This window comes from Suricata suricatta, chromosome 8 (genome assembly GCF_006229205.1).
Source record: "Suricata suricatta isolate VVHF042 chromosome 8, meerkat_22Aug2017_6uvM2_HiC, whole genome shotgun sequence".
In the NCBI taxonomy this organism is placed as follows: Eukaryota; Metazoa; Chordata; class Mammalia; order Carnivora; family Herpestidae; genus Suricata; species Suricata suricatta.
Genome location: NC_043707.1, coordinates 116,778,818 through 116,794,197, shown reverse-complemented (window position 1 = coordinate 116,794,197; position 15,380 = coordinate 116,778,818). Strand labels below are relative to the sequence as shown.

Sequence of the window (15,380 nt, the reverse complement as noted above, 5' to 3'; positions counted from 1 at the left end):
AGCAGGTTTTTCGCTGTTTCCTAAATGCTGGCCCTGTGTTGGTATGCTGGTAGTTTCACTACACTGAGCTCTCAGAAGAACCCCCGTGAGATCACTGTTTATCAGTCCACCTTCACAGGTGAGAAAACTCAGGCTAAAGATATGGAGGGACTGGCAAGGACCACACACAGGATGAATGACAGAATTCAGTTACGAATTGGGTTTGTCCGACCCCAAAGCCAGGGGGACAAAGAAGAATACCCGGCTCTTGCATCTGAGCTCTGGGAGGTGATAAAGTGGGCCGTGAGGGGACAGAGAGGGTGTGAGGAAGGGTGTTGGATTGCACTTGTGTAGAAAGTCACTGCCCCTTAATCTGGGAACTTTTCTGAACACATGCCGTGTGCTAGGCACTGGGCACTTTGGGTTCACAGGAGCCAGAACGTGGCTTGGAATTACTGTAAATGGAGAGCCTAGGGTACCATGGGTACCATGTGAATGATTACCCTAAGAGCGATGAGAGGTCATGAGAAATATTTAAGTAGCAGAGAACTCGGCCGGATGTGGATCCTGGAAAGATCACTGAGATGTGTGTGGCCGATGGTGGATGGGGAGGACTGGAGTCAGGGAGGCTGATGAGGCCCGGGCCACCATTCAAGTGAGCGGTGATGACAGCCTCGGCCACAGGAGTGAGAGAGGGGCTGGGGCACTGCAGAGGGAGGACTGACAATCTGGGAACCAAATCAGAGATGGGAGGGGGAGAAGGAAGAGGAGGAGGTGGGGCCCAGTGATGACATGGATGGTGGTGCAGTTCATCACCACGAGGACACTGGAGTGAGGGTGTGGCATGGGGGTGGGGATGGCGAGCTCAGTTTGGGTGATGTTAATAGGCTGAATGCTTGTGTCTCCCCCAAATTCATATGGTGAAGTCCTAACCTCAACTGTGGCTGTATTTGGAGATAGGACCTCTAAGGAAGTAATAAAGGCTAAATGAGACCTGGGGGTGGGGCCCAAAGCCAATCGGATTAGTGTCCTAATAAGAAGAGACACCAGAGAGCTTGTCCCCACCCTCCCTCCCAGGAAAGGCCACATCAGGACACAGTAATAAGGCTGCTATCTGAAGCCAGCCCAGATCAGAAACTGAATCAACCAGAACCTTGATCTTGGACTTCTAGGCTTCAGAATTGTGAGGTAATAAATTTCTGTTTCAGCCCTCTGACTATGGCATTTTGTTATATCTGCCCAAGAAGACTAACATGCATGCCTTGGGTTTGAGATGTCTGAGGGAAAAGCATATAAACTGTGTCACAGGAAGACTGCAAATGGGGAACAGATTTGAAGGCACTGGTGTTTCAGTTGAGATGGAAGATATGGGAGTGGATGCAATTAACTGTGGAAGGTTCTAGAAGAAAGAGGACAGCAAGCTGAGGAGAGACCCTGAGGAAGGCCTGCTCTGCAGGGGCAGTGAGGGCCAGCCAGAGAGATGGTGGACACCCAGGACACCATGGGTGACAAAAGCTTCCAGGACAGGAAGTCACAATGGTAAGGCAACAGACCCAGCTTTATTCACAGTAGACGGGGCTCCTCACCATGAAGGTACAAGACTGATGGTTTTTACCCTCAAATAAAAGGTCTAAGGTGGATGGGACATGAAGGGAAAGGCCATCTCATCCCTACATTTAACAATTCACATGTTCTTCTTCCCTGTGAACAAAGTGCAAACTCTTTACGAGGCCTCCAGGCTCTCAGTGACCTTCCGCCCCTCTGCCTCCGCTTCCTACAGCACTGTGGCCACAGTGAACCATCTCATTTCTCAGCCAGTGTGAGGAGTGGGGGGCCAGGTGCTAAGCACAGGTGGGAGGCGGGGACCCAGCGCCAGGCCTAGCAGCGCAAGCCCAGGCCACCTGCAGGACAGGCAAGGAGCCATGTGCTCTGGCGGACATGCCCCGGAGTGGGGAACAGTGCCGATCATGGAAGACTCAGGTACAGAAGAACATTAGTGGCCCCTGGGGAAGGTGCCTCTTTACACCAGGCACCCTGCAAGGAGCTCTCTGTGACCCCATTTCACTCTCGTCTCAAGGCGCTATAGTCACCATAATCATCTCCGTTTCTTGAGTGCAAAACTGAGGCTCAGACAGAGCCTATGACTTGGCCAGTCCCAGAGCAGGGACCATGCTGGGATTTGCCAGGTCTGGCCCACTTCCAGACCCCGTTTTCTCTTCACAGAGCAGGCTGCCTCTGTGAGCAGAAACCATGTGGCCCCTGCGGGTTGGCCATGTACATAACACGCAGTCTTCCTGATCTGCCAGGGGTCCGAGGTCCTGCTGCCCCCTAGTCTGTGACTCACAGTCCCACAGTGGATGTTTTTAGAGTGCTTTGGTTTTCTTTTCCGGCCCAGGCAGCTCACTGCTGCAGTCTCAGCGCCCAGCGGCATGTTGCTCACGGGACAGGATAATCAGTCCAGGCTGGGCAGGATGGACACATGAACTCAGGAACAAAACCCTGACCATCAGTAATGAGGAGCCTGGGCTCATGCTCTATGACCCATTTGACCAGGGCAAAGCTTTGGCTTCTATGAAGATTTTATAAGGGATTGAAATTCTGTCACTTTGGAGACCCCCGGTAGAGTGGGAAAATCGTAGGCTTTGAAGCCAGAGACAGGGAGTCGAACCTCAGTTCTTCCAGGTTCCAGACCTGGTGTGACCCTGGGCAGGCCACTCTGCCCTTCTGAGTTTCAGATTCCTCGTGTACAAAAGGGCAGCCATCCGCTAGATATCACACTTAGTGAGACGAAGCAGAGTTTCTCAAACTGATGTTTAGTCACAAATCCCCTCGTAAAAGAAGGCTTAGAAGGAACAGAAAAGAATGGAGAAGACACGGAGGCAGTGGCAGAGGCCTCCTTGCTAGACACCCCCTACCGACCCTGGTGGTCCCTGAGGGTACCCTAAGTCTTTACACGACAGTTTGAAAACCTTGAGAAAATTAGCATAAAGGTCCCGACACATAATGGGGGCATTCAATGTTCTGCCCCTTTCTTCTCTGGTGAAACCACACCAAACAAGGCTAATTCCTCCCCCGCGTGACAGCCCTTCCAATATTTACACAAAGCTCTCAGTTCTTCCCCTGAATAGACTTTCAGGGGGCTGTTAACCTTCATCACTGCCCTTACTTCAGCCCTCTCCCTCCCTGTCCCCACAATTAAACCCAATTCTCAATGCCTGCTCAGAACAGAATAAAGCACAACTAATTCCCTGAGGTAAATTCCACGTGCTTAGTCCTTGGACCCTAGCAGAGGACATGGTATTCCTACTTCATCTGATCCTGATAGCTTGGGCAATTGCTCCGCCCCATTGAGGTCGTCCTGCACATTGTTTGCTGACTGCTACACTGTCGTCCCTTTCTGGCTCATGCTATTTATGTCTTATCCATGCCACTGATAAAATATGGACAGATTAAGGGCATGTGGGTGGCACAGGATCATTTCTCACCACTTTTGGAAACATTGACTACTGCACATGCAGAGAATTCAGAAATGGGGGAAACTTTTGGAACTCTGAGTCCAAATCCACTTCCATTTTCCAAGTGGTTGAGTGTCAGAGCTTGGCCTTGTGGTGGGGTCTCCTGACGACCCTCTGCTGCCCCCCTGCTGCGTGTATGTAACTCTGTGTACCCAAAGACCCGCTAGTTTGACTACCTGTGTCCCCACTCCCTAGTCACTCACAATTGCAGTGCCATTCTTATTTTCCCATCCTTTATCAAACTTGCTGTTCACAGATGCCCTGTGACCTAGGGTGTATTAGTATATCCGTGTCACAGAGGAAGAAACAGAGCACGTGACAGGCTCCCTGACCTGGCGTGGAGCTGGAAAGTGAGAGAACCAGGCTGCGGACCCAGCACCTGTCTGTCACCCCACAGGTGTTCTCTGCTGTCCTGTGTCACCTCGACACAGGCTTCCCATTCTTAGAACAGTACCTTCGCTGTCCTGGCGTCCAGAACAGGGAGAGAATATATTTCTGTTCTTTTAAGCCCCCCAGTTCATGGGCCTTTTTCAGAGTGGCTGTAGGAAACGAATGCACCTCCTGTAGAATTACCAGGTCTCCGGACGGGGGTGGGGAAATACTTTCCCTCTCTCATCCCCTGCCCCCCGTCTCTCTGATAGCCACCGAGTCATTTTCAAGACTCAAGGTGCACTTTCTGGACAGAGCCTTTCCTGACGCCACACGAAGGATGAACGCCTCTTTCTCTGTGCTCCCACTGGCTGTTTGCCAGGTCTCTCGCAGTAGTAATAGCTCATATGTTTTCTTCTCTGTCTCCCTGCTGGAGTGTGGACCCCTTGCACGGCCTTGGATCTGATGCATCAGATCCCCTCGTGCTGGGCTAGGCTCTGCCACCTAAGAAATGTGCCTGATCAAATGCCCGGGGGTTGGCATCTGCTCCCCTTTCTGTGGGGATCGACATTAGCAGCCATCAGCGAGCGCACAGAAGGCTGATGGTGGTGGTCTCTCCTGGGCCCAGGGTTTGCTGATCCCTGAATGCTGATTCCCAGTAGATGCAGGCCATCCTCATTCGTGCCCTCCTATGGCCACCAGTATGTGTGTGTGTGTGTGTCCCCAGCCCTAGGTGCAGTTACTCACCACTATGACACCCATATAGAGGAGCTTGGGAAGCTACTGCCTCCAGTCTAAAGGTTAAAAAATAAGTGAGGCTCCAAAAGTTTATGGGGTCTTTTAAAGGTCTACACAAGCCAGGTATGAATTGCGGATGAAACTAATGCATGCTCCTGGTGCCATGTGGTCTGCACCTCAAGTGCTTTATCCCAGATAATCCTCAAAACAATCCAAGGGACCCAGTGCAGGAAGGGGGCTGAGGCTCAGAGAAGTCGGACAACGTGCCGAAGGAGACAGGAAGCTAGCGCGGGGCAGAACCAGGACTTGCTGACTCCATATCCAGACCCCAAGTCTGACTCCACAGTGAGTGTACTGGTTCCGCAAGGGCAGTTACCTTCGTACGAAGCCTTGAATCCCAGGGAGCTGCCACTGCCGTCGGTCTGGAAGAGGAGCCACATCTGATGGTTGGTGCTGACAATGAGATCGGGCACTGACGTACCTGTCAGGCTGTCAGGAGAGAGAGACTTAGAGGCGTGTACTCCACTATGGTACCCCACTGGATGACTAGATGCCCCGGCCACTCAGGCAAATCCTGGGCCCCACAGTGTTTGACTCTGGAGCCCAGAGCATGTGCTCCAGGGGTGGCAAGACTCACCCCCTCTCCCCTTCAGCCACGGATGGGGCTTGAGAGGGGGGATCTGTATCCTTGCTTTGGGGAAGAGAGAGCTATGGTCAGATCTAATGAAGGGGTGTCTACACTCCTGCCACCTTCGATCTCTCATGGGAACTGTACTGCAGAAAAGACACAGAGACCCATTCCCAGAGTCGGAGACCAGCCATTCCTTTGAATGAGACATCTCTTTCCATTCCATATATGAAGGAAGTCTTAAAATGCAGCTGCCACTCTGGGGCCACATTCTCTCTGAATAACAGAGTCTAAGCATGGGGAGGATTCTTATTCAACTCACATTTACCAAACACCTAAACAAACCAGACAAATTTCCATCTATTATCTTATTTAATGATTCTAGTAGGTCAGGGAGGTAGGGGTTGCGTAATCCCCACTGAACAGACGAGAAGGCCAGGATGCAGAATGGGCAGTGTCTTTCCCAAGGTCAGCCTGATAAAGAGTGGCAGAGCCAGAGTCCCCTGCGTAGGCTGGGGTTTCCATAAGGAACGTGGCTTCCTCTTGCTGCTGAGACCAGACAAATCACCAGCACAGTTTGGGGGTTGGTTGTAGATGGTGTGATTGGATCCATGGGTCTTAATCTCTGCTCCATTCCTGAGTTATTTTAACCTTTGCTAATAATAGATAGATAGATAGAGATAGCTAGAAAGAGAGGAAACACTTGCCAAATCATTTTATGAGGCTAACAATATCTTGATGGAAAAAACCTGGCAAGGTTAATATGAGAAACAAAGGCCAATCTCACTAACAAAATAGAAGCAAATTACTAAACAAAATATTTGCAAATCAAATACAGGCATTTATAACAATAATAATAGTAAAACACCAAACTGGGTTTATCCCAGGAATGCAAGGTTGGCTTAATATTAGAAAAATCAACCAATGTAATTCACCACTGAGTTGGCTGCAGAGATGATAATAACAGCACGAGTGCCCTGGGGATGGAGCTACACCTGGGGTACACCAGCCTGGCCCATGTGACGTCGCTGGGCTAGGGTGCTGGCATTCTGTAGTAAGGATTGAGGCCAAGCCAGGGCTGGCTCCTGACTCTAAAGTGGCAGACTCTGTTTGACCCAACAATGACAACAAAGAGGAGTCCAACTGTTTTGTGAGTGTTTCCCTGAAGTTTGAGATTGACATTGGCCTACAGAGATAGGAATGTGGGAAGAGAGCCCTTGGGCTGTTACAGAATTTGTTGGGAGCTCTAGACAGGTCTAGAGACCTGGGTACAAGCCGTGGTACTGCCATTCATTAGCTGTGGGGACCTGGGCAAATGGTTGAGCCACTCTGGGCTTTTTTATATCATGTTAAATGAGGGGTTTGGGTTGCATGATCCCTAAGAATCTTTTCAGCTCTGCTGTTTGGAAGGTTCTCTCTATGACAGAGTGCACTGGGATTTTGTCCTAAAAGGAGACAGCACTGGGATCCTGGCCTTCTGGACACACTGAGGTGATATACCATACAGGGCAGATGAGTGATGGGGATCCACCAACAGAAGGAAGGGGGTATGATGGCTAGTTTTATGTGTCAATTTTACTGGGCCATGGAGTACCCAGATATCTGGCCAAACATTGTTCTGATAGTTTCTGTGAAGGTGCCTTTGGATGACATTAACATTTAAATTGGTAGGCTGAATAAGCAGATGGCCCCTCCCAATATGGGTGAGTCTTGTCCAATCAGTTGAAGTCCTACAATGAACAAAAAGAACTCTTGCTGCCTGCCAGACTTCCAGCTGGGACAATGCTTTTTTTTTTTCTCTCCTTTTCCTGCCTTGGATTTGAATGGAAACACCGGCTCCTCTTGGGTCTGGAGCTGCTGGCCTTTGCACTAAAACTACATCATCAGCTCTCCTGGGTCTCCAGCTTGCCGACTCACCCTGCAGATCTAGGGGCTTGTCATTCTCCATTATCATGTGAACCGATTCCTTAAAATAAATCCCTTGCTCTCTGTGCACATCCTATTGGTTCTGTTTCTCTGGAATACAGTGGAGTAGGTGGGGGGGAGGGGATGTCCTTCAGACTCACATTCCATTTCTTTCTCCTAAGAGATTCCAAGTCCCAGCCATGTCACCTGATTCAGAGGGCAATGTCATGAGTCATTTAACTGTCCTGACAGGATCTTCTCTGGCAGGTGTGGGGAAGGTGTGGGAAGTGCCCAGAACAGAACAGCTCCTGGACACAGAAGCTATTCCTGAATAGCCATTTCTCCTTCAGCATTAAAAGCAGAGGGCATTAGCCTGGGGCTAGTCTAGTTGGGAAGGGGAATGTGTGGCATGGGATGCTGTCCTTGACTAAAGTCAAAAGGCATGAACTCAAGGGCTAGTTCTGCCTCCAACTAGCTTTGCAACCTTTGAGCCTCAGTTTCCCCTCCCGTTATATGGGGATATTAACTAATTAAATGAGATATCTGATGTGAAGATTCCCCTCCCCGTGCCTGGGCACACAGTGGATGTTTGGTGTACATGAAACCCTCTTCCCTCTCCTCCCCGCCTTCTGGGCAGGGGAGAGGAGGAAGATCAGGCTGTCTGTGCTGGGCCACGCGCACTGAACAGGAGTGTTTTCCTACGTTTATGACAGGCTAGTGGTGGTGGGCAAAGGAGGAGCTAATGCCCCCCACCAGATGCAAGACCCAACACAACGGAATCTCAGGACAGCCCAATGTCATCCTCTCCCTTGACCAGACCACACGACACTAGCCTTTCCTGGGTCAGGAAATGAGGCCATTATATGTATATGGTCCCAGATTCCTGAAATCATCCACTTCCCAGACAGTTCTGAGCATGTGGGGAGGTTAGCAAAACACTTCTACCATCTCCGTCTCAAGTCAGACTGCCACGGATGGACATGGCCTTGAGGAGAAACTGGTGGAAGGCAAAAGGAGACCATCGTGTGGAATGTCGCAGGCATGCACACGAACCCTTGAATTCCCCTGTTCCCTGAGAAATGGCCCATTCCGTACACTCTTACTGGGAGAATTTGGCCAGGGCTCTGGGACAGAGAGGCTGAAACCAGCTGCACAGCAGGACCCCTGTCCTTGACATGGTGTGGCCTGGGGACCAGGCAGGACACAATGCACTGTCCCACTACCCCTGGGCCAGGGGCATGTGCTCCCACCCTCCTGACCACAGCCCCGCTTCACTCACACGTAGAGAACAGTTTTCTGGTCCCCGTCCTGCCCGCCGTCCCCGACCGTCAGGGTGTCATAGCCCCTCTCCAAGTCGAAGTCCTCAAAGGCCAGCTTGATCACCTAGGGAGGGAGCATGGGATTAGAGGACAGGCAGGGGCTGCCAAGAGACACTTGTACAGCTGTGAGGACAGTGAGAAGTTCCCTCCTTGGGTCCTGATGCCCAGAGTCCCCGTGATATCACCCCACATAACCCCTGATCCAAACTGAGCATTTCCATGCCACCTTTTGGAGCATGAACTATTTTCAGGCCATAGTCTCTGGGGTCCCCTGATGTTTACCAAAGATGTTCACAGCACATCTGGCCAATTCTGAGGACTGTCATGGCAACATCAGGCACATCTGGCTGCCTGTGACAAGATTAGATTCTTTCTTCATGCTTTAATGCACAGAAATCCCCTGGACTTGGTGGCAATTTTTCAGGCCACATGTGGCATCTCCACTCTCTAACCCTCAGGGACCTGGGGAGCAGAACTTTCTCTTCGCCTCTCCTCTGCCTGCTTTTGTCTACCCCCTTTTATTTGTGGAATAAATAAATGTTCCAGGAAGGAGGTTTCAACAAGTTTCTTCTCTCTTGTTTCAGTCCTGCCTTCCACAATATTTGCTAAGCACATAGCAGATGCCAGGTCTAGGAGGCGGGGTTTCAACACTGAGCATGGTCCCTGCTGTTGGTGAGCGGGAGAGACAGAAAGTACACCGGGAACCACCATGCCAGGTGATTGGTGCCCCAGTGAAGGCTGCAGGTGCACAGAGGGGCCTGTGGTGGGGGGGAGGAGGAAGACCATCCATGATGGTGCTGAGGGTTCTGGAGGCTACTGAAGATGGGCCACAGGGGGATGCTGGGAGAGGGAGGGGCCATTGCAAGGAGCCAGAGGCACAGGGCCTGAGCTGTGGCAGAGATGGGACATTCCATTACAAGTGTTCACTGTCGATGGAAGAGCTGCACACTGAGCACACCTGCCAGCTGTTTCACTCTGGGGGACAATGCGGTTGGAGCTTCGGTGCAAGGACATGACTCAGGAAGGTCTGTAACTTGAGAAATTTTCCTGGAGCAGAGTCCAAAGGGTCTAATAATCTCCCCTACCCCAAAGAGTTGGAGTTTATCCTGAGGGAAAGGTGGTAAAAAGTTTAAAACCGTGGTATATATACACAATGGAGTACTACATGGCAATGAGAAAGAATGAAATATGGCCATTTGTAGGGTGTCATGCTAAGCGAAATAAGTCAGGCAGAGAAGGACAGATACCATATGTTTGCACTCATAGGTCTAACAGGAGAACAGGAGAAACCTAATGGAGGACCTTGGGGAGGGGAAGAGGGAAAGAGTTGGGGAGAGAGAGGGACGCAAAACTTGAGAGACTATTGAACGCTGAAAATGAACTGAGAGTTGAAGGGGAAGGGGGAGGGGGGAAAAGAGGTGGTGGTGATGGAGGAGGGCACTTATGGGGAAGAGCACTGGGTGCTATATGTAAACCAATTTGACAATAAACTAAAAAAAAACGTGGGTGGCAGGGGCACATGGGTGTTTGAGAAAAACATCAGTCTGGCTGCTCGTGTGGAAACAGAGGTGGCAGGAGTGAGGCCAGAGGACGGTTCCAGACATTTGTACTCAACTAGGGGAGCGATGCAAGGGGGTGGGGGTGCTAGAAAAGAGAGACAGGTCCTAGCAATAGTTAGGGCTTTGTGACTGGATGGGTATGGGGACCAAGGGAGAGGGAGGGATTCAGGATGACTTGTGGGTCTCTGAACAGGCGGATGGTAGTGCCATTCATGAAGACAGGACATAGAGAGGCACCACCCCTGATGGCTAATCTGGGTCTCATTTTATCTGTTTCATTTTTTTTTCAAGGGTTTATTTAAATCGCAGTTAGTTAGCCTACAGTGTGATATTACTTGCAGGTGTACAATATAGTGATTCAACACTTCCACACAACACCTGGTGCTCATCAGGACAAGTGAGCTCCTTAATCTCCATCACCTACTTCCCCCATGCTCCTCTCCCTCTGGTAACCATCAGTTCGTTCTCTGTGCTTGAGTCTGTTTTTTGGTTTGTCTCTCTCTTTTTTCCCCCTGCTATGATTGTTTGTCTTGTTTCTTAAATTCCACGTATGGGTGAAATCATATGTTATTTGTCTTTCACTGACAGACTTACTTCGCTAAGCATTACACTCTCTAGCTCTATCCACATTGTTGCAAATGGCAAGATTTCATTCTCTTTTACACTGAGTAATATTCCATTGTGTGTGTGTGTGTGTGTGTGTGTGTGTGTGTGTACGCGCACACACCCTACATCTTCTTTAGCCATTCATCTGTGGTTCCAATCTGATGAAGATCTTCCATCTCCCAGTGGGGAGGCTGGAGGTGTCCTCTTGTGTTCTATTCTAAGACCCAAGGAGTAGAGAATTCTCATGGACGGTTTTTCCTTGTTAGGCAGGCCTTCTCTGTGCAAACCCACAGACTGCTAGGGTGCCAGGATGGCCTCTCCCCCAGGTGCCTTCAGGGACCTCAGAGGCCAGCAGCTGCTGCACTGACTCATCAGCCCGGCTACCACTTCTGAGGACCCCTTTGCACGGGGCATGGCGTTCATGGAGGAGAGCATCTGTTACAAGAACACCCTCGAGCACAGAACAGGATGGCAGAGTAGATGAAGTGCCACTGGCTGGAAGAAACGCTTTCCAAAGGAAATAAAGCCTGGGCTGAGTTTGGGAGATGAACTTGAGTTCGCTAAATGGATGAGGAAGGGAAAGCCATGCAGGCAGAGGGAGGAGCAGGTGAACAGGCAGAGGTACAGAGATGCCTAACCTATCTGCAGTGGCTTAACGCAGAGGAAGTGGAGGCTGGTGATGCGAGGAAGTGGGAGGACCAGATTAGGAAAGGCTGTCTGTCATGCTACGGATTTGGGCTTTGTCCTAAAGACAAGGGGAAGTGATGGACGATTTGTGAGCAAAGGTGTGACGTGTGATTTTTGTTTTAGCAGCGACAGCACTGAGGGCTGGTGGGAAGCCAGGAGAGCGATGTCTGGGCTGCAGCTCTGTTGTGGGTGAGGGGGTATGTGTGCCTGCAGCAGGCCGTGGGTGGGGTGCGTTAGGAAAGAGGAGATGGCAGGTAACTGTCCACAGTGAGTGGGATGCCTTAGCCCCTCTGGTTTTCCCATTGCCAGGCAAGACCGGCCCCCACGCTTCCTGATGGCCAATGGCATCACTGCAGGACCATCCGCTTGGGCCGGAAACTCCATCCCTTCTCACCCTCCCTGGTCCTGTCCTACAAGAATAATGTCACCATTTCCCAGCCAGACACACATTGAGGGGCCCTGGGCATCTGCTCCCTGCTGCCCTTCTCAGCGTACAGACCGTGTGGCTCCCTCGGCTCCCGGGAATCCCTCCAACGGGCCCATTCACGACTCTGGTTTGCACAGACCCTTCCTTTCCCCAAGGGCTCCCCTAGCAGTGTCCCATCCCGGAAACCCGTCTTCTCCAACGGCTCCAACACCCTTCCTCACCTCTGTGTCAGCACTCACCTGCTGTATTGGCACTGATCTGCTCACCTGCTCCTCCAATACATGTGCCAGGCATATGCCAGGGGCTCAGTCAGTGCTAAATCAGAGAACATTTTCCAAAACCCTCCCAGTTGTCCAGCACGGACAGATTGCTAGGCTCCCAGACCCCCATAGGAGTTACCATCTAGAATGAAAGCTGGCACACTCTTCCTGTAAAGGGCCAGAGAGTAAATGTTTTCCCCTGTGCAGACCATATGACGTCTGTTGCAACTCCCCACCTCTGCTGTTGCAGCATGAACACAGCCACAGACAGTGTACATGCGGCTGGGGGTGGCTGTGCTCTAGTAAAACCTGGTTTACAAAAGCAAGCAATGCTAGTTGGCCGCCCCCTGGCCTAGGAGACTCTTTGAGACACCTAATCACAGTTTTTGATCATCTTTTTCTTAATGAGAGTTCTTCACCGTGAGCACTGACCCTACAGCATGCTTGACTCTGCTCTGAGCACTTGAGATGCATCAATTCAGGTCTACTCACAACAGTAGCTACTATGAATACCTTCATTTTACAAATGGGAAAGCCCAGACCCAGAGAGGTTAGGCAACTTGCCTAATGTCACACAGCTGCATGGTAGAACTGGGGCTCACCAGGCCGCAGGAGGCCAGGCTCTTTGCCACTCACTGCCTCACGAAGCAGCCCCAGTGAGATCTCAGGTCCATTGGGTAGGAACCATGACTTACCCTTTCCAACCCTCCCTAAGTTCTTTTGCTGAATCCCAGCAGCATGGCAGACACTTGCTGTGCACAAAATCCTGTCAAGGCCAGCAGTGCCTTCTGCAGGAAGAGGGGCCTGGCCTCTGCAAGGACCAATGGCCCTGGATGCACATTCTTGTCACCATCACTCCCTTCCAGGAAGGCCTGGGGCAGAGGACACTGGCTCACCAAGCCACCTCCCGAAAAGGCAGTGTATGATTATTATGTCTATAATGGGAAGATATTGCTTTGAAGGCCAGAACCCAGAGCCATAAAATGATTCACATCACTGGTTAGAGCATCCATGGATGTGAACTGCATTTTAGAGCATCTGACCTAACGCCAGAGCTAATTACACCAAGTAGACTGTACAACAGACGTAACACTTCAGTTTTGGGACAGGCCCCCAGTGCACAATATACTGATGCTTTCATTTGTTTTCCCTCCTCTCTTTGGCCTTTGTTTAAAGACACGATCCTATAATGACTCATTAACTAACATGCACATCAATCACACTTGCAAAATGTCTTTCCGAGACAGGAGAGTGGCAGCACATGAAATAGGCGTGATCAAAGAGGCATGTTTGTATACAGCTCAGACACCCAATTTACACCCATTAGATAAATGAGTAGATGAACCCGTCATCTAGGACAGAGTTACTGAGTGCCTGCCATGTGCCACGCACTGAGCTAGCCGCTTCCCCGGCGTTCCCTCGCTTGCCTGGCAGTTTGGCAGCAGAATCCCAATGCTGAGAGTGTGGTGTGGATGGTGACTGCTGGGGATGGCCAGGAAGGGGGAAATGACAGGGGGTACCTGAGAAGGGGTGTGTGCTGGGCCTCTCAGGACAGAGGGGGGTGTGGTCTCTGTCTAGTAAATCCAGTGAATGATGAACTAGGAACAAAGAGCAGGGAAGGCAGTGAGTGAGGGGTGAGAGGAGTCTGGCGTTGTCTGCAGTTGGCTTTTGCCTGGCAGGCCGGAGCAGGTGGTCTGGACTTGATGGTGAAGATGAGGGGAAGCTGTAACTCAGCAGGAAGGGAGGCCGGGAGGCAGGGAGACCTGCCAGGAGGCTGGTACAGGGCCCAGGACGGGCAGGAGCCTGGAGACTATGACCTGAGCACACAGCTGCCTTCCTGGGAACAGTGGGGGATGGGAGTGAGACCACAGGCCATGCCCACCCTGGGCCCTGGAGGACACTCTCTGCTTCCTTTTTTTTTTTTTAAACATTACTTTTATTTTTTATTTATTTATTTTTTGAGAGAGACAGACAGACAGAGATTGGGAATCCCACAAGAGGCAGACGGAAAGAGAGAGAAGCAGGGGTTACCGAAGTGGAGCTCAATCTCACCTGATGCGGTGACTTGAACTCACAAACCCTGAGATCATGACCTGAGCCAAAATCAGATGCTTAACTCACTGAGCCACCCAGGCGCCCCATTCCTTGCTTCCTGAACACTGCCCAGGGCCTCCCAAAGAACAGGGACCCCAGGCCTGCCAGCCTGTGCCCAATGCCTCTGTAAGGCTACAGAGGATCTGACTGCTCACAGACATTTTGGGTGGGGTAGGGGAGGGAGCTGGAATCCCAGAGACCCAGCCTGAGGCAGTTTTCTCCAATGAGTGAATCTTTGTCACAGCCTCCCCGTGGGCTCCCCTCAGTCTGTCCCCAAAGCTCTGTGCCCCAGGATCCTTTAGAATAGGGGTGGGATGAAATTGGCCTGTGTTTGTATGGCCCCTTGAGTTAAGAAGTGTTCTTACATTTTAAAAGATTTAAAAAACAAATAAACCATTACAAAGAAGAATATGTAATGGAAACTTCATATGGTCCTTAAAGCCTAAAATATTTATCATCTAGCTCTTTACAGAAAAAAAGTGTGCTGATCTCTGGCCTAAAGCAAGGTCTTTCAAACTGACTTCCTAGGCACCACGGGTTCCGGGAAGGTGCTTCAGCGCCCACCAACACAGGTGGACAGGGAGCCAGAGTGGGCAGAGCCCTCCTCCAACCAAAGCAGCTCCTCTTGATCTAGTTCATATTTTGGGATTCTATGACATGTGACAGACATGGACTGTGGTTTACTCAATGTCTGCCCCTCCATTTAGTTCTAACAGAACTCTGACTTTGGAGTGCGGCAATGTACCTAGCTAACCTCAGAGCTAAGGACCACTAAGCAACAGGATTCTGGGCAATGAGACATGAGCTGAGGAGCCCTCTGGGCATTTACCCATCTTTCTCCTTACTTTCCTGGAATACAGATGTGAGGACCCAGGTGGAGCGGCCTTCTTATGACCATGAGGACAAGAGCTGCACACAGAGAATGGCAGAGGGACAAACAGAAGGTGTCTGAGACCCTGCATGAACTATGAAACCAACCTTGGATTCTTCACCATGGGGCCTTTGGTCTATAAGGAATAAACTGTGTTTGTTGAAGCTTCTGTAGAGGCATTTTCTGTAGTGCTGAGCCAATCACAACCCACTAGCTACAGGTTGTGAAGAAAGGTTTTCAACACCGTAGAAAAGTTTGCCAACTCTTGATCCCCAGAGTAAAGCTCAGCATCTTGGCAAGGAAATCCTAGGCTTAAGTGGCCTTGTCCGCCCCTTCCCAGCTCATCAGAGCTCCCTTCCACCAGGTCTGCTCCAGTCCTACTTCCCTATTCTGCCTCTGAGCACTTCTTTGAGGCCCTAGGGG

General features: G+C 50.8%; 1 protein-coding gene across 1 annotated transcript in view; it reads right to left on the bottom strand.

The window, feature by feature from the left end:
- Positions 1-15,380, bottom strand: part of CSMD2 (CUB and Sushi multiple domains 2) — a 590,124-nt gene that overhangs the window by 263,123 nt on the left and 311,621 nt on the right. The window contains exons 13-14 of the mRNA XM_029945853.1: positions 8,414-8,517; positions 4,978-5,090 (exon numbers count right to left, since the gene is read on the bottom strand). Coding sequence (XP_029801713.1) covers positions 4,978-5,090; positions 8,414-8,517 — 217 coding nt within the window. The remainder of the gene's footprint in view (positions 1-4,977; positions 5,091-8,413; positions 8,518-15,380) is intronic.